The sequence below is a fragment of the Terrapene carolina genome, unplaced genomic scaffold (genome assembly GCF_002925995.2).
Source record: "Terrapene carolina triunguis isolate 2854851 unplaced genomic scaffold, T_m_triunguis-2.0 Scaffold53, whole genome shotgun sequence".
Taxonomy (NCBI): Eukaryota; Metazoa; Chordata; order Testudines; family Emydidae; genus Terrapene; species Terrapene triunguis.
This window is the reverse complement of record NW_020664404.1, coordinates 8,420,032-8,447,758: the sequence shown is the minus strand read 5'-3', so window position 1 is coordinate 8,447,758 and position 27,727 is coordinate 8,420,032. Positions and strand designations below refer to the sequence as shown.

General features: G+C 44.8%; 1 protein-coding gene across 1 annotated transcript in view; it reads right to left on the bottom strand.

Annotated features, from left to right (window-relative positions):
- The window catches only part of BIN3 (bridging integrator 3), a 55,354-nt gene that overhangs the window by 12,097 nt on the left and 15,530 nt on the right, over nt 1-27,727 (bottom strand). Inside the window, exons 2-6 of the mRNA XM_024197260.3 lie at nt 25,418-25,466; nt 17,398-17,438; nt 16,804-16,865; nt 12,488-12,624; nt 11,862-11,902 (exon numbers count right to left, since the gene is read on the bottom strand). Coding sequence (XP_024053028.2) covers nt 11,862-11,902; nt 12,488-12,624; nt 16,804-16,865; nt 17,398-17,438; nt 25,418-25,466 — 330 coding nt within the window. The remainder of the gene's footprint in view (nt 1-11,861; nt 11,903-12,487; nt 12,625-16,803; nt 16,866-17,397; nt 17,439-25,417; nt 25,467-27,727) is intronic.

The window sequence follows — 27,727 nt, the reverse complement described above, 5'->3', positions numbered from 1 at the left end:
CCACAGTGAACTGGATAACTTGCTGTTCATAAACTATATCAGGGGTAGGCAACCTATGGCACGTGTGCCAAAGGCAGCATGCAAGCTGATTTTCAGTGGCACTCTCACTGCCCGGGTCCTGGCCACCGGTCCGGGGGGGTGGGTGGGGTGGGCGGCTCTGCATTTTAATTTAATTTTAAATGAAGCTTCTTAAACATTTTAAAAACCATATTTACTTTACATACAACAATAGTTTAGTTACATATTATAGACTTCTAGAAAGAGACCTTCTAAAAATGTTAAAATGTATTACTGGCACGCAAAACCTTAAATTACAGTGAATAAATGAAGACTCGGCACACCACTTCTGAAAGGTTGCCGACCCCTGAACTATATGGTCAGTTTTATAGGCTAAAACCAACAAATCCTTCATGAAAACAGTTTCAATAGTACTGCAACATTTGTCCTTCTGTTATGTCTTTCTTACAGGCTAGTACAGGTGAGCAGATTTTATACCCACCTGTACTGAAATACCTATGCTCAGCAAGGGGTAAATGAGCAAAAAGAAAAATCCCAATTTATGAATTTAATTGCGTTTGATATATTTAGATACATGTACTACGTCGAAGGATTTAGCCTTGGAAACAGAAGCCAGGCTTGCTTTGCAGCACTGACCACTTAGCTCTGTGCATGTTTAATATTATTTATTTATACTGGGGCTGCACTCAATATGTGCTACGTGCTGAGCAAACACGTAGGGAGACAAAGGGCTTGCTCTGAAGCACTTACAGTCTAAAAAGACAAAGCCCAGAAGAGTTGGGGAACGGGATACAAGGACCATTAGTGTTTAATATTCCTGGCTCAGATGGCGAAATACCAGCTGGTGTTACCATGATCCCGATCGCTAGGTAGAACTCAAAAATAGACAGAGATGCACAGTGGGTTAGTGCAGGGGAGGCACTGCGTCTTTCATGCCTAACTATGTGCCCACCTGATTACTCTTCCCACTCTGCCCAAGAGTCCACGGGGTGACACAGACTATCACAAACCACAGTCACGGCAAAGCTGCTGGTCCAGTGCTCACAAGCGCCCACAATGTCACCCCCAACATGCTGTACCATCAAGACAACCTCTAATCAGAACAACAGCCTACAGAGACCACCCATAAGGACAGAGCCCCGGGCCTTATGTTATCCTGTCCTGCAAACACCAAAAGCAACTGTGCCTTGTATGGCTGATTCTTTGCATCCACCATCCCTTCATCTCATTATGGAGATGGGGCTGGGGCATTAATAACCTCATATCGCCCTGTGCAACCTGAAAAAGTCATCAGCAAGCACAAGGTCATTCTTCCATCCAGCTGGTCACATGCAGATCAGATGCTGCTACTCCGAGATTGCTTTTTATAGTCAGTTTCACGCAGGGTTTGCCATTATATTTAAATGTATCAGCTAACAGAGTGACTCCCACTGGGACTGGCTACAGAGGCCCCTCGTTTCATGGCATGGGGGAAATATTTCAATATTTAGCTGCTATGTAGATAAGTAAAGAAACACGTATTAAAAGGGCTGGATAAGTAGGAATCTGAACGAACACAAGAGATCTGCACAGAAAAAACCAGACAGGTCAAGGGAATGTATAAACTGTCATGCCCTTCCCATATTAAAGGCCCCGTGTACTCTGTGGCAGGATGGCCATGAATTCGGTGGCTTTTTGGTGCACCACACTGTAAATTCTGCAAAATAAATGGTCGCTATTTAAAATGAATTCAAGATGAAAATGAGTAAAACAATCAGTACAGTGGCCCCTGTTTTTATTGGGATATTACAATTTAACTTATTTTAGGATCCTGAAGAAGGCACCGGCAGGATGGCTCAGAAGGGTGGTAACGGACCATGGAGCCTTTTAGCTCTAAGTAACAAGTTCAACTCCTGACCAGGCCAGATGTTATTGAAAGTTGTGACCTTCTCATGGCTGGGGGTGGCCTTTGTGCTATTAGTTTGGTGGGTCCCAGTCATGTTGCCAGCAGACAGGGGTCTACAGTGCAAAGCCGACATTGCCACTGATTGCTTCCTGCTTGGTAGTCTCAGCAGAAATTCCAGGACTGAATGGGCCGGGGGATGGAATTCCCCTCTTCCCAGGTTCACACTGAAGCACTGCCGTGGGGAAAGCTCACACTCCAGCTGCCTTTTGCTGTACTTGGTATGTGGCTAGACAGAAGCCTTCTGTCTCCAGGGCTGTCAGTCTAGCATTTGGCCCCAGGGCTACGTTCACATGCACACACTTGTGGCTTTTTTTAAACACCCTGACCATTTTTAAGGCAGTCATTGTCATAAAGAGGAAAACAGCATTGATACAACCACTCATCTGTGGTATCACTGCTTACGTACACCCAACATATGTGCACTCTACGAATAGGATACAGGATGAACTTGGAACGTATGTCCAGGAGATGGAATACAGTCACTTGTCAGTGATGAAGGACTTTACAGAGCACAGCCATCAATTTGCAGCATTTCTCTAGAAAAACAACATAGTCTAATGGCGTGAGCATGAGGGCTGAAGTCCAGACGCTCTCGAGTTCTAAGCCCACCACTGACACTGACTCTTTCTGTGGCCTCAGGCAATTCACTTATCCTTCAAATCCTTCCTTAAGACTCCTCTCTGCCACGATGCCTGCAAAACCCAGCTGGCTGGTCATGGCTAGGCAGGTGACAAGTTGTGACTGTTGCTCCTCCTCTCTTTCTTTCCTTCTCCACCCTCAACTATAATCCATGCAACTAACACAGCTGAGCCAATTCTACACTATAGTCATAGTGTTGGGGTCTTTAGATTGTAGGCACAACGGGGCCTCAGTCCCATCGGGAGCCTTTGACTGCTACCACTATATAAATATTGCTACCACCTATAAGAATATCTGTGCCTTAGTTTCCTCACCTGTAACGTTGGCATGACTCCTATCCACCTCCCTGGGTGGAGTTTGGAGGATTCATGTCAGAAATGTCCTTTGCAAATGTACAGAGTTATGACAGCATTACATATTACCCTTTCAATAGTCTCCTCAACATGTTTTTTGGATAATGCTCAAAGATGTATGCTTAACAAGGGCTCTCGCCACCACGACCCATTGTGCTTAGTTCTAGGATAGCACTTTACGCCTTGAAAGCACCGCACAGGACATCAACTAATTAACATGTAACCATTCACATCACATGAACCCACTAAAGCAGAAAATACTCATTCAGCTCTGAAATGTGGCATGCAAGATCTCAGACGAGGACCTGCGACAATGAAGGTAGATCTGTTTTTAAAACAAGGTGGCTTGACTTTTTGTGCTCCTAGTATTCAACCCATCTTGGATTTAACAAAGTGAGATTTTGTTGGAGGGGCATCATGCTTCAGAGTGCTTTAATAAAGTAGCTCCAGCACAGAGACTGAAGAGGCAGTTACTGTGTCGGCACGGCAACTACTGTCTCATAAGGACTTTTAGTGCATGGATTGTATACTGTATTTTGGGGTGCGGGGGTTATTGGACTCCGCAAGCTGCCATCATCACAGTGCATTATGCCAGCTCCAGACAATCATGACAAACTGCAGATTCAAACTCCCAAATCAAAAGAACAGAAATCTATATTCAAAGAACATGGAAAGGGATGAGCCCTCAAAATCAAGGATGTCCAGGGTTAAAGCTGGGATGCCATGGTTTGATGCTCCACACCCCTGGGGTTTAAAATATCTTACTCAATCCTGACATTTCAGCGTTAACTTTCAGTTTCCCAGGGCAGGTGTTATGGGCTTAAATCAGACCCTGAGAGCTGTTTTATGAAAGGCTATCAACCAAACTGAGATCAATGAGATCTGCACCCACTTACACGATGGCTGAGTTTTTCCATAGTGCAGTAATAATCATCAGTAAACTATCAACAGGAATGATAGTTTTTGGAAGTTTGCCGTAGCGTCCGAGGATATCCTGGGATGCGGCAGCATTGTCTAGGAGTTCTCTCATTTCAGGTCAGATCCTGAGAAGTTCTGAGCACTCACAGACATGAGCAAGTTGTGATTGCTCAGCACCTCGCAGGAACAGCCCTTACTGCTCTGTGCATTCTAACAGGTAGGCAGCGAGGCACATGGTTTAATTTTATATTGCAAAGGTAATCAGGTAAAAAAGGCAACATACTCCTTCACTGGGCTGGGGCTGGATCGGGTTGAGGAAACAGTTCTCCTGCCATCAGATCCTGCTGGCTCCTGATGGAACATTCCTATGGAAATTCTCTCATTCCGACAGGACTTCTAGACTTACACTGAAAGGTATGGTACGTGCTAGGTATTTTCCTTCCCAACTAAGATTGTCTCTCATTTTAATCCTTCTTTACTGGAGTGAGCTGTATGTGGAAGCAGGCTCTCAAGCCAAATGCTCCGGGTGGTAAATAGATGTGAAGGACAGATGGAAGATATGGCTCCTGTTATTGCAGTGGGGTAAGGCACAGGACAGTGAGTCAGGAGACCTGAGTTTTGTTCCCAGCTTTGCTACTGAATCACTATGTGGCCTTGAGTAAGTCACATAACCGCTCTCTGCCTCAGTTTCCCACCTCTATGAGAATCACGATACCTACTTTGCAAAGTGCTTTAAGAGCTACAGATGACAAGTCTTGGAGACGTGTTCAGTACTAGTCATAAATCCAATACCATTATTCCTCCACAGACACAGGCTGCTGTACAGGGGAAAGATGTTTTGACAGCCATAAACACTTAAAAAAACCCAAGGATTCTAGCACGATCCATTTTTTAAAAATACTTGGTGAAATAACGAAGCCGACTAAGTGGCTCTCACTTTGGTGGGTACGTTGCTGAAAACAGGCAGCAGAGGGGAGACTGAGCTGAGATTTTAGACAAGTCCCTAGCTCACCCCTGCTTCCCAGGGCTGCAGATTCCTGCTTATAGAGTAAGCTGCCATTGCTTTCTGACACCTCTTAGGAAATGTGGTTGTGGGGGATTCCTAAAAAAACAGGTGAGGGTAGATACATAGGGATAACGAAAAGAAAATACAAATAATAGTCGCCCCACCACTGGGGGAAAACGTACCAATGAAACTCCTTTTAGGATGACATTTTAGCCTCAGAAAAAAAAAAATCCAGACTTTAGAAGATTCTCTGAATTATAAATAATGTTGCCACTTCATTTCTATGCTGTAGCCTTCCTTCAGCTTCCCATAATTAAAGGATGGGGATTGAGAGACACTACCACGGAAGATAAAAGCACCATCAGAATTCCCACCACTGCCGGATTCATTAGCAAGTCAACCTAACTGACAAGTCTGTTACTTGAAAATTGTAGACTTCTCTCCCTCTCTGGTTGTGACATGGTGACTGCGGCAGAGATCCGTTAGCGCCAGGGCTCTGCACGCCTGGAGTTACAGTGCTAATAGGAGGGGAGGAGACTGTGCTGGCCTGCATGTGTACAGGTGCACATCAGTTGGGCGGTGTCTTGATGGCTGGAAGGAATTGTGTGTGCCGAGCAGATCCGCTGCAACGGGGAAAGGGATGTTCACAGGACACACGGGAAGAAGCAAGCGGTTGTCTCGACGCTCAAGACAGCAGACGAGTAGCAGAGAGGGCCCAAGTCTGTTCCCTCTGTCAATCTCTCAGCATGTTATAACCATTCAGATGATCATCAGCACCAAGGCCAGCTAGCAATCTGCCTTCTCCCTCCTAAATGCCTCCTCTTTCTCTGTCTCCCCTTCCCATGTCCATGCCAACCCTTATACCTTCTTGGCAACAGTACAGGCTAGTGGACGAAGCATGAGACAGGGGAAAACAGGACGCCTTGGTTCTATTCCTAGCTCTTCCACTGGCTTGCTGAGTGGCCTCTGGCAAGTCACATCTCTTCTCTGCCTATTTCTCCTCTCACAGGCAGGTTGTGCGGATTAACACTGGTTCAGTGCTTTGAAAATGCAAAGTGCTGTGTAAGTGCTAAGTATTGTCATTATCTTCTACAGCAAACGACTGCCTTCTCTTTATCCAAATCCCTCCTTAAAACACAGTCCCTCCTGAAAAGCATTTCAGTGATGAACCTTCCGAGTGATCTGCAGCGCTCTGACACTGCATCCTCAAGCTGCATAGCAGGTGTATCTCAATGCTACTGTCTGAGTCTGATCCAGATTGTAAGAGATCTAGGAAGAGGGGGCCCAATTCTGCTCTCAGTGTAAATCCAGAGTCACCCCACGGAGGTCAGTGGAGAGATCGAGGATTGACACCAGTGATAGCTGAGATCAGAACCCGGTAGAGTGTTTTTATGTTTGCACAGCGTCGAGCATGCTGATGGCCTACAATAAAAAAGAACGAGCCTGATCCTCAATGGGCAATCTGAAGGCGTCGGGGAAAGGAAAGGGGAATGAGGAGGAAAAGAAGGTTATAAGGGAAAGGAAGGACAGGAATCAAGAGGAGAGAAAACAGTAACTAAGCATGAAAAGGAGAAGGAAAAACCTGGGAGTAAGAAAGAAATGGGGAGGAAGTTTAAAGGCCGAGGGAGGGATGGCTCAGAGCTAGGCCAAAGCACTTGGGCTATGTTCAGGAATGCCTGCCATTCCGCAATCCATGCCCACACGTCCGTTGCGGGCCCATCCACCCACCAGGAATGGGAAATTAAAACCATCCCTTCCGACTACAGCAAAAAGCAACCGAAAAATAAGACGACAGTTCAAACTGGAGAGAGCTGAGGATTAAGGCTAAGAGCCCCGAGATGAGGGAGGATGCACAGGGGGGCGAGGCAGCCATGTGGCTTGCTTTGTGTATGAAATCCTCATTAGAGGCCTGTAAGGACATGAAAGCGGCTTTTCCTGTTTCCGGTCCCCAGCGCCCCCAGGGGACCCTTACGGCTGGTTATCTGCTTTCACTGTCAGAGAAGGAAGTGCAGATTGAGGCTGTACACTAACGGCAGGGTTTTATGTGGTTACAGGGAAAAAAGGAGATCACACAGCATGTGTGCAAGCAAGCTGAGGAGGCAGAGACTAAGCAGTGCAACTGATATTTTGGGGGACTCTGGCCAGCTGATCAGGAGAGGCAAGGGCTCTGCTCTGATGGAGCTATTCCTCCAGACGGTGGACCCCTGTGCTAAGGATAGGCAGCAGGGATTTTAGACGCTCACTCCTGGTTTTTCAGCCCTTGTGGAAACCGGCCAGGGGACTCACTTGCATGCTGATGTAATTTAGTTTATACATCAGTCTGCGGTGGGAGGCATTCTACTTATGGGAATTTGAGTTCTCCTGACATTAAGACCAAGCACAAACTGGCCACACATGGAGGTAGCATCACCTGCACCACCTTTGCCAAAGCACCTTAGTCTTGGCCTGCATTACTCCCTAATATGCTAGTTCTGAACCCTCCCTACACAGCTCTGGCAATGCACCTCCCTCCTACCTGGCAGCCCCCTGCTATTCCAGCCCAGGGGCCCACACAGCCCAACCCTGATCTGCAGCCTTTTCTATTATTCTAGTCCTGCCCTCATCCCCAGCTCTGCCAATTCACCGCAGTCCTGGGACCAGTACAAATTCGAAAAGAGCACTTCAGTCCTGAACTGCAGCTGGTCTCGAGTCTCGGGGCAGAGAGCCGACTGTGCCAAGTTCCTTCAGATTCTGGCCATCATATAACTCATGCAAGACTAGTAAGCGCATGCACCAGCAACTGTTTTGGAGGAGAGTTCCCCAGGATCCCCTCATTCTATTCAGTATCTGGGTGACCTTCTCCCCTGCCAAGGAAGGCTGGATGCAGCTCCCTCCTGACCATTTGAAAACACTTTTTCTATCATCTGGGAAATAAACTGCATATCAATAGAAGCTGTTTATAGCCACTGCTGGTATGGGATCTCTGGATCCCTTCACACCAGTGTGGTACAAACCACACGGCTGACCCATTCACTATGACAGCAGAATCCTGATTCTCCAAACCACCTGGGTGACACCAATTATGATTGTTATTTGCTTGCAGTTGCACCTACAACAGGAGGGGAGCCTTTCAGACACACAGGAAAGAGAAGGCCGCTGCCCCAAGGAGCCCACAGTCTAAGACAGACAAGTAGACAGATGTCAGGGATAGGGAATATGAGGGCGAGTTTGATAGATTGGGAATTTAGGCTCTGAGGGAAGCCCTCATTAATCAGTAACACTCGGGTAGCTTGACAAACAGGGTGGTTCAAATCATCAGTCTGTTAAATCAAGATCCCCTTGCAATTAATATCTGATCAGAACCCACAGCTCCAAACGCAAAAGGCATTAAAGTCAATGAATCTTCAAACCTCCTAGCTTATTTAAACTGTTTCCTGCCCTAAATACTGACACATAGGATGTAATATCAACATGAAAGCACACAGTCCATCACCAACCCCAACTCCAGCCAACGCACTTCAGCCCTCACCCAAGGGATAAGAGGAGCCCAGCCAGGCTGAAGAACTGGAAGTTACAGAGTGCAGTAAAAAGCATCTGTTTTTTCACTGAGCTGATCTGGTGTGAATTTACACAAGCAGCTCCCAAGTGAAGGCCTGACCTCTCCAGCCACCCGATCTCTTTGCCCAACCCACACCTTAAACCATGTCATATTCTAGCTAGAGCTTTGCTAACTCCGTGAAATTAAATGAGTGATTTCCAGCTATGAGTTTGTTACAGTTGCAAAAGGAAGAGACTGCATGATCCTAACCAGGGCCGCTGAGAGCGGGTTTGGGCCCCGGTGAAAAAATTTTTTCGGGCCCCCCAGCAAGGGCGGACCGGCTACACAGGGCCGATGAGAGGGGGGGAAGCTGGGGAAGCCGGGCCCCGGGCCACTTTCCGGACCGCCGGGCCTCGGTAATTTGTACCGGCTTCCCCCCACTCTCGTCGGCCCTGATCCTAACTCTGCCATAAGCAGGGAGATCTGGATGATAGAACCACCCCTTGAGATGGTTACTCTTAATGTGGCTGATAGAAACCTCATATCGCTGGACTACAGAATGGAGATTTTATGACACATGTGCCTCTGATTACAATATATTACCATTAATATAATGCCTGCTTTCTACTTATCTGTGTCTTTGGCTAATAAACTATAGAAGACCACCAGTGAAGCAGTAATAAAGCACAGCTGTTGAATCAAAGCCTGTTTCTAGGTCAAAGCGAGTTTGGGAGAGGCCGGGGAGAATGGGCTCTACCAGGGGAAACAATACTGAACTGAAACGAGAAGAGGATCCTCCAGGCAGCTTTAATTAATCTTTAGTTTTATCCCAGAAACGTTACTGGAGTTCTTGGCAAGCAGGCCAAGAAGAGGACGCAAGTCTGCATTTCCATAGTGCATCTCATTATTATCCAAATGGACGCCCCTGACTCTTTACAAATTGTATCGACTGTAGGAATTATATATGCACGTACCTGCACTCGTGCATACTTAGAGATAGGGAGAGGAGACGAGTCATTCTTGGTCACCATTGAAATGCAGCCACCAGTCACGAAACTGGAGCCATTTTAGAACGCACTGCAACAGTGCTCAACTGACAAGGGCAGGAAATGAAAAATGTCACATCCAAGTACAGGGGAAATGTAAGGAGACAGAAACAAATCACCAGAGCTGGAATATGTAGTCAGGACACTGGGGTAAACAACCGTAAATCCTACAAAAGTGCTTTAATGACAAGTGGTCAGGAATTGCGTTTTACATCTCATCACCACGCAGAGCTCACCACCACAACCCTGGGGGCCAAAGGAAGAACGTCAGCTGAATCACCAACACTGCTTTCAGTGCGATTCCAGAATTTCTCTAGACTTTTTGCACCCAAACAATGTCTTGGCCTGAATCTACTTAGCCTGAAAGCTGGCTACCTCAGAACTCAAGGTGGGATGGAAGGGATCTTTCTTATATGGATACATGATTATTATTATTTGCAGTACTGTCGTGCCTAGGAGCCCCAGCCAGGGACCAGGACCCCGCTGTGCTAGGTGCTGTACACAGAACAAAAAGACAGTCACATGGAACCCACATGGCTAGTTTAAGCTAAGATCTATTTCTTGACAATTAAATGAGACGGTTTTAATAGAATGCCAGAAGACAAAGTTGCTGTATCTTTCATGCTGAGGACTATCTACCTAATAAGCAACACAATTCCACCATAGGAGGTTTGTTTTTTTTAATAATCAAGAATATCTGGTTATAGTGTAAGCCACAAAAGCAAAACTCAAGTCAGCATGCCTCCCCACAATAAAAATCCAGGGCAGCCCTATGCTCAGAGTGGTATATGTTGGTTTACTTTCAGACTTGGGATTAAACAACAATAAGCAAAAAAACAACCACCACCCAAACCCCAGATGTCAAATGTAAACTAAAATTGTTATTCAGCAATTTGCATCACTTACTGTCTTATTAAAGTCAAATGATTTTCGTTTCTCTCTCTCTCTCTCTGTTATTGTAATAAAATAAAGAATCTAGGGACTTCTGAAGACATTTTGCTGCACTAAATGAAATTCTCCTTTAACTTTTAGGGGTATAGTCTCACTTACAACTCCTGCCAACGCTGGTGGGACTTGCACAGAAATGAACATTTAAGAGTTCCATGGATGACAAGATCCCTACAGAGACGATGCATCAGTGGGTTATGACACACTGTAAGACACAAGGTAACTTCTTGCCATTAGCAAAGTGTGGCGGGAATGCAGTGATCCTGCAACAGGGGAGGTGGTATTCTCAAGGTAAAGGAACCAAAATGTCAAGTGACTGCAGACCAGCGCGTTCAGCCTCTGAGCTTGGACTGACTGAAGCCAATGGAAATTCTGGCATTGATTTTAGTGGGTGCAGGATCAGGCCCTAGAAAAGCAAACAACTCCTAGGAAGACCAGCTTTTTCATGTAAGCTCTACAGCTCATGGAAAGAAACAACACCAAATTCAACCCCCTCCCATGGCAGCAGAGGGTCAGGTGACTCATGGTCTGATCCTCATGGGATCCTTTCCCCCCCCCCACGAAGGAAATTGTCTATAGAAAATAAATCAGTGGGTGGCTTCTATGCCAATGGATTCATTATTAAATCCCTGCCTCCATGGTGAGCACCAAACACTGACTCAGTGCCAAAATCCACCTGCTCTGCTAAGGCTCGGTGGGATGCTTTTGCGGAGCTTCACAGACTCAGTTCCCTCAAGGCTTTTATCTGACTGTGATACGTCATGCCATGTATATTTCTGTGTGAGGTCTTTACTTCCTAGCTTCTCCTTGAACAAATTTCAGAGACACTGGCGGGTCAAATCTGGCCCAAAATTTAGGTGTTGAAAAAACGCTTTTAACGCTTTTAAGAGGAACAAAATATTTCTGAAAATTCCCTTTTTTAAATTTCCAAAGGAAACATTCACCTCTAGCATCTGTAGCCCCAAAGCGGCAGCAATGCATTAGACTGCACTGCAACTTCCTAAGGACCAGAGACTGAAATGGATTAGAAAGCAAATGAAACTGACTAGTCCATTTTCCTCCTTCAAGCCCAGCAAAATGTAGCAAGTAACCAACAGCATAGATGGAGATAGACTGGATGTTTTAAGTGCTTTCAAGTTTTTAATAACTTCAGGTGTTTTGTGAAACACAGTTAAGTGCATTTGGCAGATTGAAGTACAAGATCAGGAACTAAGAGATTCGGGCTCTTTTTCCAGCTGTGCCACAGGCTAACAGCCTGGACTTGGTCAAATCACTTAACCTCCCTGTGCCTCAGTCTTCTCACTGTAAAATAGGGACGATACCTTCTTGTATGGAGGCTGTGAAAGATTATTTGCTTTTGGAAGGATTATGATTTTAAACCTGACACTGTCCCTTTAAATGATGCACGTCTCTAAGGAACATGACTACTGAGAGCACTTGATTCTGCTCATAGGAAAATGCTGCTACTTACTTTTTCAAGGGCTCTATCACCGTCTTTTGGATTTGGTTCACCTATTGGAAGAAAAGAGATTGTTACAAACAAATGTTGTTGAAGAAGCCTGTTTGAACTAAGTTATACATTTGTGCAGCATCTTCCATACCAGGGCTCAGGCCTCGAGGTGCTACCAGAGTACAAATTAACAACATCATCCTCATCTTCATCAAATCCTCACCCCACAACCTCCTGTGCTCTGGAGCTGAAATGAAGTTTCCAGTGCAACTGGCAGCACTGGGACACAACTCTGGTCCTGTGCTCCCAAACCAGCAAAGACAGGACGTGCTGTGAGGGCAGCGCACTTGGTCCTCCGTGGAGTGGGGATGAGAGAAAGGACCTCATGTTACTCTATAGAACTCTCTCTAGTCAGTTTAAGGACTAGCCCTGATTGGCTCCAGGTGGAGGCACATGCATCTATTTTCATCTGAAGTGTCCCAGGATATGATAAATTAATCTGGGGGCCCTCCTAGGCTGAGAGAAGAAAGGGAAGGGGTAGGGGAGAGTTCACCTATATGGAGCAGATACACACACACACACACACACACACAGAGCACAAGTTCCCATCCCCTCCTCCTCCCCACTTCAGTAAAACCCACATTCACCTTCTCTTGGTTGAAAGAGTCCATTCTCTTCATGGCAGTGTCCAGGGCTGTTACCATTGTCAGGAAATCGGGGTCTTGCTCGCAGAGCGGGTTGGACAACAGGTCTGAAGAGATTTTCACGGCTGATTTTGACATGGCTGCAGTACGATGGGACCCAAGAGCATGTAAAAGAAGAAGAGAAGGTCCGTCAGTGACACAGAGTTGCATAACAGGACAGGCACTTGCAAAATAATCCAGGTTTGCTGGAACTAATTCATTATCCCAGTTCTACAAAAGACGGTCTGGGACACAAACCTAAATCTTCAGCCACTAAGGCACTTAGTTCAGCACCTAAACTTTCCAGGGACACAAGTTGGAGGTTAAGAGAGAAGATTAAGAGAGAGGTACTGATTTTTTCATGTAAACACTGAGAGAATAGTTTTTATACAGGTTAAATGTGGACCATTTAAATGCAAGATGCGATGCTGCCAGAAATAATACCAGACTAACAAAAGCATAACTTTCTTTTAAAAATAATGTAGACAGCTTTTTTGACATTTTTTTATACATCTGCTTTTTTTTAACAGACTATTAAGCATTGCTCTGTCTCATTGTAGCTCCTCCACAATGAGAAAAAGCACAGTCCATTAAGTCTTCCAAAAAAGCTTTACAAAGATACATATTTTAAGTGGATTTAGTGCTGGGGGAAAGGGGCCAGACTGACAAGGCTGGAGAAGGAAGATCTTTATTCGCCTGCAAAACAGGTACAGCATGAGCAGAAGTAGTGCAAGCTTGTCACCAATGAGCCTGAGTTTTCTTCCAGAGGGAACCATTTGCCAGCAATGGGTCCTCAGCACACCCCTCCATAGGCAAAGACCTCTCTGCTGTGACTGCCAACAAAAGGGCCATCTGCTGTGGCAGTTGTGAACTGGCCCCTTGGCCACCAGAGAGTCACAGAATTTAAGGCTAGAAGGGACCCCCGGGACCACCACTGAACTCAGATGCAACTTTCATTGCATCAAGACCCTTTTGCTTTCTTTTAGATTTACAAGCATTTCTTCTTTTCTATCCAATCAACTGGCCTCATTTTTCAACGAAGAAAATTCAGGACAAAGACCCTGCAGCGTCCTCCCCACACACACCACTGTAGAAGGATAAGATGTGAGATCAATGAAGAGTTCGTACAGCAACAGGCTGAACGACGTTCACGGTAAATAACTGGAATATAACGTAGGAAGATGAATAAAACAGAAAAGCCAATATTTAAGTAAAAAGAGGATAACTATCCAGAAATCTCTGTCTCTTTTCCCAGTAATGTTGCTATAAGTTATTCCAGTTAAGGGTCTGAAGGCCAGACTCTTTTGTACAGTAGCGCAGAGGAGTTTTTTAAAGACTCTCACTGTACAAACTTTTAATGTCTGAATTAAAGTCATCCTCAATGATGGGGCTTAAGATCACAAATCAAGAGATTAAATGCTCTGATTTAAAGGTTATACGCAATTATACATAAAGCTCAGAATTCATGTTCCGATGGCTGGAAAGCTCAGTCCAGAATGAGACACTCACTATGGAATAACAAAGCTACCGTATCCGACTATTATTCAAACATTAAGGGTTTAAACATTTAAACCTTTAGGCAGATGGGACAGAAACATCATGTGAGACCACATCTGAGGAAGGATTTGTGCCAAAACAGGACTGGGCGAAAAACAGTAGAACTCTTTAGCTGGAAGAGAAATTACTATGTGCCCCCAAAATGCAGAGAGCTGGGGCTTAATACAATTAGGATAGTGAGTGATGGCAGGCAATAGTCAGACAGATTCTCAGAGGCTGGGAATCAAGATTCCTGGGTTCTAGTCCCTACTCTGCCATTGATTTGCTGTGTGGCTTTGGACAAGTCATTTCTCTCCTCTCCGTACCACCGTGTCTTCATCTGTACAACAGGGGGAAGGGGGAGACTTGGAGGAGGAAGTGGTTAAATGTTTGCATGGTACTTTGCAAATTTAAAGTGCTGAGTATTATTAATATTAGAAAAAGTGACCGTAGGCCATCGCTGGTTATTCAAAGCAAGATAAAGCTACCATTGTATACTTAAGACAGCATCCATCTGCACACCAAATCCAGAGCAGGATTTGTGGTCTAATGAGGCAGTTATATTTTATTTCAAAAAGAGAGGACTTTTATTACAAAAAAATAAATAAAAAATCCCTGCTCCTTAAAGCCACTTCCCCTCTGGAAAGGGAGACAAGTGATGGAGATGCTGAGTGACCCTCAACCACAGCACAGCAAGTGTTGCAGGTAATTCTTACTGAGGTTTGGATCACCTTTCCCAGCCATGCTGCTAAAACTGGCACGGCAGCATCCAAGTCTCCCAGGAAAACTGGTGCATCTGAGAAAGTGTCCGCTTATTTCAGAGTGTGTATCTATTGTTGGCAGAACATGGACTGGGCTGACTAGGTGAAATGTGCTGGCGAATGTTTACAGTCAGAGTGAACAATCAACCCCCTCGACACTCAGATACAATGGAAGAAATAAGACACTAGGAAGAACAGCAGCAGAGCTGATGCACTGCCAGACTTCTGCTGGACATGGGAACTACTCATTAGCTAACTAACTACAGTTATCTCTTCATCTCTCTGTTACTCAGATATTGCGGGGCGAGGGAAGCCTCCAGAGGGCCTGAATGCCTGTTCAAGCATCTGTTCTCCATCCTCTATGGACTGGGACACTCTTTATTCACTGGCACCAAGTTTAAAATTCTCCCCTTATTCAGGATTTCATGCCTTTAAATGAGAAATCAGCTCATACCGGATCTGGACAGGGCCTGGGCTAATTTGCAACCCTGCCATGAAGCAGAACGGAAAAGGAGAGTCCTCCCACAGCTCCTCTGGGGCTTGAAATGCTCCATATAAAAACACCCACTGAAAGGGAGGGGAGGGGAATCCTTTACAAGGAAAAACTTGCCAGAGGAGCCCTGATAATGAACAATGTCCCAGGGAGAGAAGCTTTCACCTTGGAAGGGTTTTTTTCCTTGCAGCATTTGTTGTTCATGTCTATGATAGAAACATAGAATATTAGGGTTGGAAGGGACCTCAGGAGGTCATCAAGTCCAACCCCCGCTCAAAGCAGGACCAAACCCCAGACAGATTTTTGACCCAGATCCCTAAATGTCCCCCTTGAGAATTGAACTCATAACCCTGGGTTTAGTAGGCCAATGCTCAAACCACTGAGCTATCCCTCCCCCCCGGTGATGATGGTGCTGTGTGTGTAGCTGTGTATCCTCCTGCCCTACTGCTGGCAGGCAGCAAAATGTGGGTTCTTTTTAGCATACCTGTCTCTTCATAAATCAAGTCACCGTGAGGTGCTTGTGGAGATTGGACCAGCCCTCACCTGCCTACTCATGTAATTTGACTTGGCTCCAATGCCCAGTGGGCCAATAAAAATAGAGACTGCTCCAAACTCTGTGCTGCAAAAAAGCCATCTCTGTTTAAAACAGCTCTTTTCTGCATGTTCCAGAAGGCTGCTCAGCTCACTTCAGTAACTGGCAATCACTAATCTCCACTTCCCCCAGTGTCTCTTCCTTCAGATTGTCTAGTCTTTTCATCTTACCCATGTTTGTTTTAACTCCGTATTGTGTGATGCGGTCAGATTGGGTTCCTACTGGCGAAACTGCTAAGTGAGCAGCAGGACCCCATGTGCAGGAGGGACGCACACCTGCACAGCAGATGTCACTCTCTGACCTCGCAGAAGCAAACAGCTGGGGCAGTGACATGAAGAGACTACTTGTTTATTGCTTCCTACCTAGTCCACTGCAGCAAGACCAAGCCAACTATTAGGCAGAACTCGCAGGGTTACTCTTACATGTGAGCCATTAAGTTGGCAAAGTGATATAAATGAAATGCACACACTTAGCACTTACATAGTGCTTTACAATGTCTCTCGCTATGTGAGGATACAGTGACCAATCCAAGGGGGCCTCATTCTCAGCTGGGTCCTTCAGGCGCTACCCTAATACAAATAAGAATGATCCCAAATTTTCAAAGGCAGAAACTGAGCCACAGAGAGGTGAAGAGACTTGGCCAAGGTCACACAGCAAGCTGGGGCTCAGGAGAATGAGGTTCTATTCTTGGCTCAGCCAATGGACTCACTATATGACTCTGGGTAAGTAATAGTTTAGGAGCCCTCAAGAGGACTGTCTTGTACCTAAGGGACTGAACTGGAACTCAAGCGATCTGGGTTCAGTCTCCAGCTCTGTCACAGGCTTCCTATGACCCTGAGAAAGTCACTTACTCTTTTAATGGCCTGATTCCCAATCTGTGCCTCACATTGTTACATACCCACATCTGCATCTGTGCTCTTCTTCATGTCCTTCTGCAGTTTCTTGGTCTGATCTTCCAGCCTGAAATAGGAAAGAGTAAGACTAAGTTCTGAATCTTTAAAAAATAAACAAACATATACATGACAACTATGCCAACAGGCCAGCTGGTAGTTAAAAGGCAACTGGACACGTTTCTATTATGTATAATGCTGTTTAACCATATAACTAATTTCAAGTGACCTCCCACATCTCCACATGACCCTTACGTTTTAACTCTTACTTTTATAGTAAACATATCAGATATAGGTCCATACAATATAACAGTTACTACAACTACAACATTAGACCTTACAAACGTTGATGGTTTTGGACTCCTTGAAGATATTCTGGACATTTTCTTTTCTTTGCTTTAGAATTGTAATAAAATTGTCAATACCTCATGACCCCCCGCAGGTTGCAACCCACTGACTGAGAAACACCGATCTAAACCATCACAAAATTACAATGCACTCAGCGGGAGAACAAGCTGCTGAGCAACACAAGGAAAGATGCAATAAGACTAAGTTGGGTGAAAAGCAGATCCGTGATCATCCCCAAACTGGTTAACACTTACTGCTGAAGTTTCCCATATTCCCTTTCGAAGTCTCTCTCCACCTGGGGGAAGGAGAAAGAGAAACCACATCAGCTCAAACACATTAGAGCACAATTCAAAAAAATCCACCCAGGCCCCTGTCCTCCCAGCGGAAAGTACGAACTGGAATGATCTGCACGTATCCACGGATACATGTCAAGCTATTACTATTTATATAGTGTCAACAGCATGCTAGGCACTTTAGAGACAAACATGAGGATAACGGGTAACATTTTCAAAAGCACCTAAGTCCCATTTTTAAAAGAGTTTTAAGCACTTAGGAGCCCTAAGGCCTGGTCTATACTTAAAATTTAGATCAACCTAGCTAGGTCAACAGAATTCTTCTGTCAACCCAGCTGCCGCCACTCGGGAAAGTGGGTTATTTACATAGATGGAAAAACCTTTTCCATTGATGTAGGAAGCATCCACAATACAGTGCTTTAGTAGCACAGATGTAGTGTGCCACTGTAGTGCCCGGAGCATAGACATGGGCTAAGTCTCACTGGACTTCTAAATCACTTGGATGCTTTTGAAAATTTTACCCAAGGTTCCTGCCCTGATGATATTACAATCTAAATACAGAACTTGTTTAGCTTGTAAACTATATAAGACCCAAATAAGATCTGAAGCCTAAAACCTTGAAAGTATTTGGAGTATTAAATAACAAAACTTTTGGTGGTTCCTCCTAATTTAGTTCCAAAATGCTCACTGGGATTTCAGATCAGGAAACATCATGAATCTTCCTGCACCAGCAAAATTCTGAAGTTCTGAGTTTCATTCTAAGGCATCAGGGGAAATGTCGAAAGGTGGAGATATGAGTGTAGTGTATTCAGTGTAGTGAAATTTGTATTCAAGAAATACCCAATGGACCCAAGTAAGTGGGTGCTATAGTGTTTCCCAAAAGTAGAAGCGACTTTTCTGTGTTTTCTGTTAGTAGACAGACCAGACCATTTTAGAGAAAAAGTCATTGCCACCAGCTGTGTCAGTTCATTCTGAGGACATGCTAGGGCGCATGAACTGGAAACTGACAAAATAAATGGAGCCGTTCTAAAAGCACACAAAGGTGGCAGCCCAACAGGTATAATGACACATGAACACACATGCAGTACTGTCCGCTTTACACAGCCCTGCTCGGTGTTTACAGAAGAAGAGCAGGTCATATGAGAAATGTTTCTGTTCGGGGGTCCAGAAACACTGTGTGCATACGTTCACCCATGGTAATGGAGAACGGGACCTGGGGCATGCCCCTCTCTCCTCTGACACCAAATTTAAAGGACTCCACACTTCCCTTTGCCGATTATTAAGTATCTATCTTCTCTGCATGCAACTATTTTGTATTTCCATGTCACTAATATCGGTTCTTCAGGCTTCAGTAACTGGTATTCTAGGCCTCCTCCTTTTCCCTTATGATTTGCCTGTGTGATGTGCCCCAGCACTCCTCCCAACTCCCATTCTAATCCATAGGTTCTAATCCACCACAGAATCCGGACTGCTCCAAGCCTTAGACTTGAAACTGGGTTTGAAGCAGTTTAAGCTCCATTAGAGAATGCACAACTGAAGGGGTGGCAGTGGCTACTGGCTGCTACAGCTGAGTTCTTAGTCAGATTAACTACTGCAGTTGTCCCAAAGGATTGGTAATTTTGTATTTTAGCACTTCTTTTCTGATCACTTCCTATGAAACTATACATTCTCTGTACCATACCCTCTGTCTCCATCAGCTCAGGTAACCAAGGGCCCCCTTCTAAGCCTCAAGATACCACTGGTTCTCCATGCCCCCCAAATTCTAATACATGGCCCTATTGCAAACAAATCCACCAAACCATGGGGTGAAAAGAAAACAATTTTATTATTTTAATTGCAGTTCTCAGTGTGCTGGGCACTTTCCAAAGAGATGAAGATAGAGTCACTGCCCCAAAGAGTATACAAGCTAAAAAAAAAAAGTCATCCAAGCAGAGAAGTATTCTCCAAATATGACATCAATGATTTCCTATTCCAATCTGCTGTCTGACAGAAAATCTCCAATGAGCTATGATACTCCATGGTGCTTTCATTCCAGGTGGACTGTTTTAACACATACTTAAACATTCATTCCACATCTTATCAACCAAATAAAGCACATGGATTTCAACTGACCAGCCAAGAGTAAACGTGTACTTTTGTTGTCATGGGATCAAAACTGGGTTCTTTTTCGTGGTTAAGCTGCCACACTATTAAACAGGCAGCAAAGCGTTGCACACAGCCAAGACTAGAATGAACCAGAGTATTTTTTTTAAAAACGTACTCCATGCTGCTCCAGGCATTTGAGACCGAGACTCACAGCAACAAAATATAGCTAAAGAAACAACACATTTAATAAAATCCCCCCCTTGGTTTTCAATTCCAATTGCTATAAGGCCAACATTTTAAAGTGGAGACCTACAGGTGTAAATGTCACCCTCATTTTTTGCAATCCCCCTTTCTTAAATATCTTCTGAGTTTGCAGGTTCAAATCCACCCAAAGTCAGTAGTGACTGAGTCACTGCAATCTGATGGCTGTTTGGTAGGTAGTGAGTTTGGTGAGCTTCGGTCAAATTCTAAGGGGATATGTGTCCAGGCCAACAGAGACTACTATTACTGGCACCCACGCTGGCTGTCTCTGTAGACTGAAAAGCTCCAGAGACTGATCTCCCTTTCTCGCTGCTAAAATTGGTCCCTCCAGGACAGGGTGGATCAATGAGGGGGCAGCTTGCATAGCCAATGCCTGGTTCACAGCTCTGCAAAAATCCACGACAGCTGGTGCCTTCAGGTCAGGTAACCAGCACATAGTAAAATCACCCTATATTTCTATGGTTGTTCCGGCTGTAAAAATAACCCCAGACTATTGCATTCTATTTATATGTCTGTGTGAACTGTCCTGGTTGCAAACCAAAGGGGGCCGGCATGACTCAGGCTCGAGTCCTTTGACGGCTGATGGTATTATTCCCCCTTTTCTCAGCATGAAGCTCCATCCCGTTGCAGATGTACTATTCAGAAGAATTTCCCTTTCATTTGGTCAGCAATCAGTTCTTTCTAGGCTTAGTTGCAAAGGGTGGGGAGGCTTGGGATGAAACAGAAGGTAAAGATGCTGAGCGGTTCCTGACATTTGCTGATTTACCCATTATTGTTCAATTCTCCCCTCTACCTGCAGTGCCTGGGGGTGAAACAAAGGCATCTCAGTCTATTTGACATGAGGGAGGCCACAACTCTCACACAGAAGTTACTTTTCTATGTGGAGTACACATGTTCCTCAAACTCTCATCCTGCCCTATCTTTCTTGGGTTCCCTGCCTAGTCGTCTTGTGTGCACTCTGCATATCAGGGACTGAATCCTCTTCTCCACAAGGCAGCACATCAAACACCCCTCCCCACTCACATCCCCAATGACATTTATACAGAGACAGCTGCCCAAGCATTAGTCTTGTTTCACCCCCACAGTAACAGTTGGCTACCAGTCACTGCATTCTGCACACCCATGTGCCTCTGCTAGCTACTATTAATTATTATATTTCTATTATGGTAGCACCCAGAGACTCCAACTGAGGCTCATGGACCATCACGCGACACAAATAAGTCCCTGCCCCAGAATGCTCACAATCCGGGTTTATGTAAAGATGCAACAGGTGGATGAAAGAGACAAATGCAGTGGGCTGCGAGGACAAGGTAACAGTACACCAAGCACGTTATGCATAGTACCCAGCAGCTTCAGCTCTCACTTAGATTTCACCAGCCTGGAAACTTAATGGCCGTAGGCATCTGACATGTAAAGCAAAAAGCTACTGATAGAGTTACCAAGTTAAAAATAATGAGCACTAGAGGTACTTTGAAGAAAAGAAACCATCTAGGTAAGTTTCCACATTCAAATAATTCCTCCCTCCAACCCACCTTACTCACTTTCGGAAGCTTGAAACCAAAATCTGTTTTCCTTACTGAAATGCTTTTTGTTCCATGCACATTGGTTAGTTATTGTAAGATTGCTCCCGAGTGCAGACTTAGGACTTTTAACTGAAGTGCTCTTTAAAACCCCCCAGTGAATTACATTGACTTTGTAACAAATCCAAGAAGGGGTCGAACTTTGATCTTTCCAGCCATGATAGAATCTTTGTAACTCAAAGGGCCTGTTGTAATCAGCAATGTGGTAGAGAGGAAATGATGCAAGACCAATGAGCACCACAAGAGGATGGAAAGGCAGTACTGTGAAGAGCCTTCTTACTCTCCTGGAGGAAGGGTGCTATTTGATTTCCACATGGCATCATTCCATTGGACTCAGACTCCCTTAATGGGACTTGGCAACAAGAGGGAAGAGAAAAAATTGTGTAGTTAAGCCAAACGTTTTATTATAACCACAAACTTCTGCTGGGTATGTGCCATCCCATCAAACACAACGAAGATCCCACCTAGACAATGCAAGTTGTGTGCATAAATTGGGTGCAGCAGAACAATTAGCACAAGACATAATAACCCCTTTGTGTCTGACAGTCGAGTACCTTGAGCCAAAATAATCCTGAAATGAAGTGAAGCCGGAATACGAGCCTGTACACCCATGACTAGGATTTCGTGGACTTCACAAACCACAAGCCACACCTACCCATCTTCTAAGTAAGGCTATGGGTGGATAAGCAGTGCACAAAAGCAATGCTGCTCCTAAGCCGTTCCCCAAAGAGCATCACGTGCAGCTTCAGAATAGAAGGATGGGACTCACCCCGCTTCAGCTTTAATGAGAGGGGGTGGAAGGGAGAGTGTAATAGACACAGTCACCTAATTCACCAGGCCCGTTAATTTCATCCCACCAATGCTGTTACTCCGGTATTAGAGATTTCAAATGTTAGTCATGTGCAGTGGAAACTAATTATGGCAAACTTGCTGGGATGGAATTCTTGTTCTAATGAAGCTCAGTTATCGAAAGGTCTCAGGGAACACCAAAATCTTTGGCTAAATCAAGGGAGCAGACTCTGAAGTCTACAACCCAGGTTTGTGAGCTCTGGAATACACTCTGCCAATCATGCCCAGCCAACTCACTCAAGGTCAGCCAGTAACACAGTGGGGGAAGGATACACCCCGAATTGAGCAGACTGAGGTGGAGAACCCCTGACCAACTCGTCCAAGGTTATTGGGGGTGGCTATGCTCTGGATTCCCCTCTTCCAAGAGAGAAAATGAGCTGACTGGCTTCCCCTGCTTTGCCTGGCAGTGGTGGGAGGCTGTGCTCCAGGCTCAGAGCTCACTGTGGAGAGGCACAAGCTGCAATTCTTTTCAGCCACCTGCCGACTCAGATGACCCAGTCCCCACTGAAGAGCATGGTACAACCCCAGGGTGACCCAGATGAACTTCAGTTAGCTGGGACTCCACTGCAGCTTGAACAGTGTAACTTGTGCTTACAGTGAAGTTGTCCTGGGGGTGGGGGGAAGGGGAGAGAGAAGGGAACTGTCTCCACTATAAGAGGCATCCACTGTGTACTGGATTTAAATAATAAACATTCTGCACACAGATATAATTCTAACAGGTTTAGGTCCTATCACTGGGCATTAGTTTAATTGGGCTGCGTTACTATGTCCTCTATCGTTCCCCTGACAGCAGGTCCTCTCTGTATATTAGATCCTCCCACCCAATCTCCTCGCCTCTGTACGAGCTCAGTGACAGATGCTCTTTTCAGGGGAAGAGGAGGGGAGAGATTATTCCGTCTGGAATTGGATTTGCCCAGGTTTAGGTGGAAACAAAGTAGTGACATGCCGGGGGTGTGGGGGGTGGGAGATCACTTCAGTTCACCAGCTGATATTTCCTACAGGGGTTTCCTTCTACCTGAAGAGCTACACGGTGGCTGACACTTTGCCCTTCTTCAAAGGATCAGCAGCGAGTGGGCACAAGGAGTCATGACTAATTCCTACTGCAGCCCAGTCAACTTATTTTCCAGTGCTCCTACTAGTACTAGAGCCTTTTAATCTCAAAAGCTTTGGTGAGCTAAGCCTGCCATGTCAGAATGATTCTGTCTCTCTCCCCGTGTTGGAATTAGCATGATGCTCTGGTGGGAACCAACTGCTAAATTCTGACAACTGCCCCCTTTTTTTTTTTTTGTGGTACAATCTTGTGAGTGGGAGATCCTCTCCATAACCGCTTCCCTTCTGATGAGCTCTGGATGGAGCCCTGGAGATGCCACACCTTCCCACTTCCTGCAGAAGCCTCCAGAGGCCAACATCTGGAATAAAATGGAGAGCTAAAGCAGATTGTACTGCTGTTCACAAAAGCCCACACAGATGGAATGTCTCAGCCTGCAAGGGGGAGGTAAACTCGGAGGTCTACGCTAACTAGCTTAGCTACAAAGCTGCCCATCACTTCCATACCCTGAAACTAAGAGGAGTGTAAATCTGAAGGTCAGATTCTCAAGGGAGATTGGTAGGTTCAAATATTAACTCTCGTTCAATCTGAGCTCCTGCTCTACCATTAGGAGGGCTAGCTTCAGAGGTGATAGTGGAGACCTTGGTGTGTGGCACTATGTGCAGCAACACAGTTTTATGTAGTATAAGGTCTTTCAGACAAACTGCATCCTGAAACACTTTATATAGTTAAACAATATATTATGGCACAGGGAAAGGGAAATTCACAGCTGCAGACAAAGAGAATATGTACTCATATGAGAGACAAAAATCAGATGGGGCGGAAATGTCCAAAAACACTGTTCAAGTCATCAGGCGATGCGTAGAAGAAGGCTCTTGCGCCAGCAGAGAAGAAACCAGTGCTAGATAGGTGGATGGAGCAAGTAAGGAAGTGAGACAGTCAGGATCTCTGCAATCCGATAGAGAAAGTCAATGAGGGATTTAAAAACAAAAAAAGGGTAATTTTGAACTGGATCTTGAAATAAACAGGGATCCAGTGGATTTGCCTGAGGCTGGGGGTTGTATTCTTTGCAGAGATTGCAGAGAGCAGCATTCAACACATGAGGTCTGGAGCACTAGAACTTGGGAAGACCACAGAAGAGTGAAAAGGAGTCAAAGGCCCTCATTAGGGTTTCAACATTGCCGTTCTTTAAAAAGGTCCCTTGCTTAAATTTTGCACTGCCAGTCTGAAGCGGAAGCAGAAAACTGTCGTTCTGCAACACCACAGAACGACACCATCCTTTAAATAAAAGATTACAATTCATCAATATTGGGAAGTGGCAGAGTAAACCCTCCGTCTCAAGGGGAAACTTCACGCCACAAAAAGCATCTTTGACACCTTAATACAAGTAACCCACGCATCCTAAGGAATTAGCAGTGGTGGGAGTCCCACAGAGGAAGGATCAGGAATGTTAGTCTGTACAGGGGATTAGTTCACCAATGCAGTTATAATTATAAAGCCAATGTCTCTGTCACACTAGCGATCAGGACGCTTCTTTTAAAGCAGGTACGCAGGTTAATTCAGGGATTGCTACTGTGAGCACTACAGCTTTCACAGGACAAGGACCATCTGCTTAAGCAGGGAAAATACCACAGCCAGCTGCAAGAAACAGCGCTTGGGAAAGGACTTTCAAATTCATCAGAATACAAAATGCTTTTTTAATTTTCTTTTAAAGCAAATGCTGTGCAGCACAAATTAATTCATGCCTGAGTACTAAGCATCTCAGCCTCCTCTGATAAGCTTTCCTTTGGAAACAGTTATATTCAGCGATCTGAACCACTCCCCCTCCTCCATCTGCTCAGAAAGGATGAACAAACAAGCCATTGCTGAAAGAAGGAAGGAAGGAAGCATGTTCAGTCATCTCCTAGGAAAACTGTGCCAGAATGAAAGAGCCCCCTCCCTTAAAAAACAGATCCCGAGACCAAAATACTGCATGTAGCTGGGACTCCCCCTCACCCACAGCGCAAGGATGTGATGGTCAAACACAGCAACAGGTTCTGCTCACTCACACTCCCCTCCCACATACACACACAAAAATGGGACGAGTCAAAGTGCTGGCTTGACTCACCAGCCACATGATCACAGACTGGATCTAAAAAGGGGGAATTGGTTTACTCACTGTCTTGGGTACAATCTGTTTCTTGGGCTGCCCAATCTTGAACGGAATCCTGGAAAAGGGAGGAGGGAGAGATAAGGAATATGTAAGCGAACAAGAATAGCTGGCCTCACATGCGACAAAGTCAAAAAACACGTTCCCCAAGCTCTTTCTTAGAAAAGGATTTTTGGATGCCAGCTTCAGTGGAATAACATCCCAGATCCTGGTACTACATTCAAGATAAAGTACATCTCCCTTTGGAGTTGGCTTCAGCTCTGGCATCAGTGATCTTCCCAAACAGCAGTGCCAGCTGGGTCTCCAGCAGTGAAATCCCCCTTTTTCCTCCGGTCAGTGTCCTATTAATACAACTAAGGGCTCTAGATGTCCAAGGCACTCCTTGGCAGCACAAAGGTCTGAAGGTGGTGCAAAATTTCAAAATAAATCTGAAAGGGGAGGCGAGGGTGGGGAGGAAGGAATCAAACACTGCAAATATTTACAAAGAGAACATTAAGGGGGGGGGGGGGGGGGGGGGAAAAAAAACAAAAACGGAAAAAATTAAAAAAGAGAAGGTGGGGGGGGGGGGGGGGAAGAGGGAAAGACCCTCAAACACCACCACCCAAGTGTCTGGAGTTTTGAGCTGCTTCAGAGGATTTTTCTTACAACAGCTGCAGTGATGGCTCACCTGCCAGCTGAACAGCCTTCATTCTTAAAAACCTTAATATGGTTGTGAGTACAATCTGGATGAACTATTCCCCCCCCCCACACACACACATAAGCTAGTTGGAAGGTGAAGAGTGCTCACGATGTATCCATTTTTGGCTCAGTCAGATTGTTGTAGTCATAGTCATAAAGCAATTAAAATAATTAAGTTTCTTTCCCCACTTGATAACCAAAGTAATAAAAACACAAAAATTCAGCCATTGCTTTCAATGTATTAGACTAATTTATGTTGTCTGGTTAAAATTCATGGTCCATAATGCTCCCAGTTTATACTAAACCCAGTTTACAGCATATTATGCTAGTGTAGCTATGGGGAGAATTCAGTTACATATTTTTGAAAAAGGAATAGCCTTATCCAGGAATGGTATCCTGTCTCAAACAATGTTCTGTACCACATGCAAAACAGAAGGTGCAGAAGTCCCGTAATGGTCCTGTGCAAACAGTAACAAATTGTCACATTTTTTACTAAAATTGATTTTAAAAATCTAATTTAGTTTATATAATTTAATCTCTTAACCAGTTAATTTTTGTCAGTATTGTAGAGTGAAAATGGCTAGTCAGTTTCACAAATGTCTCTAATCAGTTTCACTTACAGGTTGAAGGGTTGTTGAGGAAAGTTTTAATTCAAACTACGCTGATTTCCAATGATTATTTTTAACCGTGAAAACATTGTTATTACCCTATCGGTTTTGTAAAATCTCTTATATACAACTAACTTTTAGGATTAAACTACCAGTTAGAGACTTCTCTCTGCAGGCACCACTCCACAAACACCACACCATATGAGACAACACTTAATATGGGAATGACAGCAAAAACAAGATCATCCAATGACCCAATTCCCTCTTTGCTTCATTTCAGCCAATCATAGTCAAACCAATGGTATAATTAGCAACCAGTAATAAACCTAGACTGCAATCCATACCTCCTGAACTGACCATGGAGTAAAAGTCAACATTAGTCACAAATGTTTAAATTTAATTTCTGGAGTACTTCCTGTTTATTGTTCTCCAGCATGGCTGATGTAATTTTAGGCTGTTAACCCCTTCCAGTTCCACTGGCAGTCACAGCAACCATGAATCACACTTCTTCTATAAACAAACAATCGTCTAGCATATAATGAAACAGTCAATAACTGGTTGTGGTGCCTTACAGGAAGGAATAGGAAATTAAAGATTTTTCTTTTTTCTACATGGGCAAAAAGTCAATAAAAATGGGGTGACTCCCTTATTACCCTCTGGGCACTGGTCATACTATTGAAGTCAGTATAACCAGGTGCTATCTATCATTAGAGCTAGTTATTTGTGACAGTGAAATCTGCATCAGTAACTGCCCTCAGGTAGAGGCCAGGAACAAAACCGGGGAACTGAGGGGGAGCAGTGGGATGGAGAAGAAGAAAACTAGGACCAAATACAGCGCCCGGTGTAAACAGATGCAACACTGTTGCTGAATTTGGACCTGCTGTGCCCAGCCTGAGACTGGTTGATAATATCTTGCAGCAGGCATTGCCGGGAGTTCCTATAGAAACATAACACGGGAAGATGGAGATTGCTGGCAGTAAGTGAAGAAAGCATGTATAAATCAAAGCTTAACCATTTGATCTCCTGTGAAATA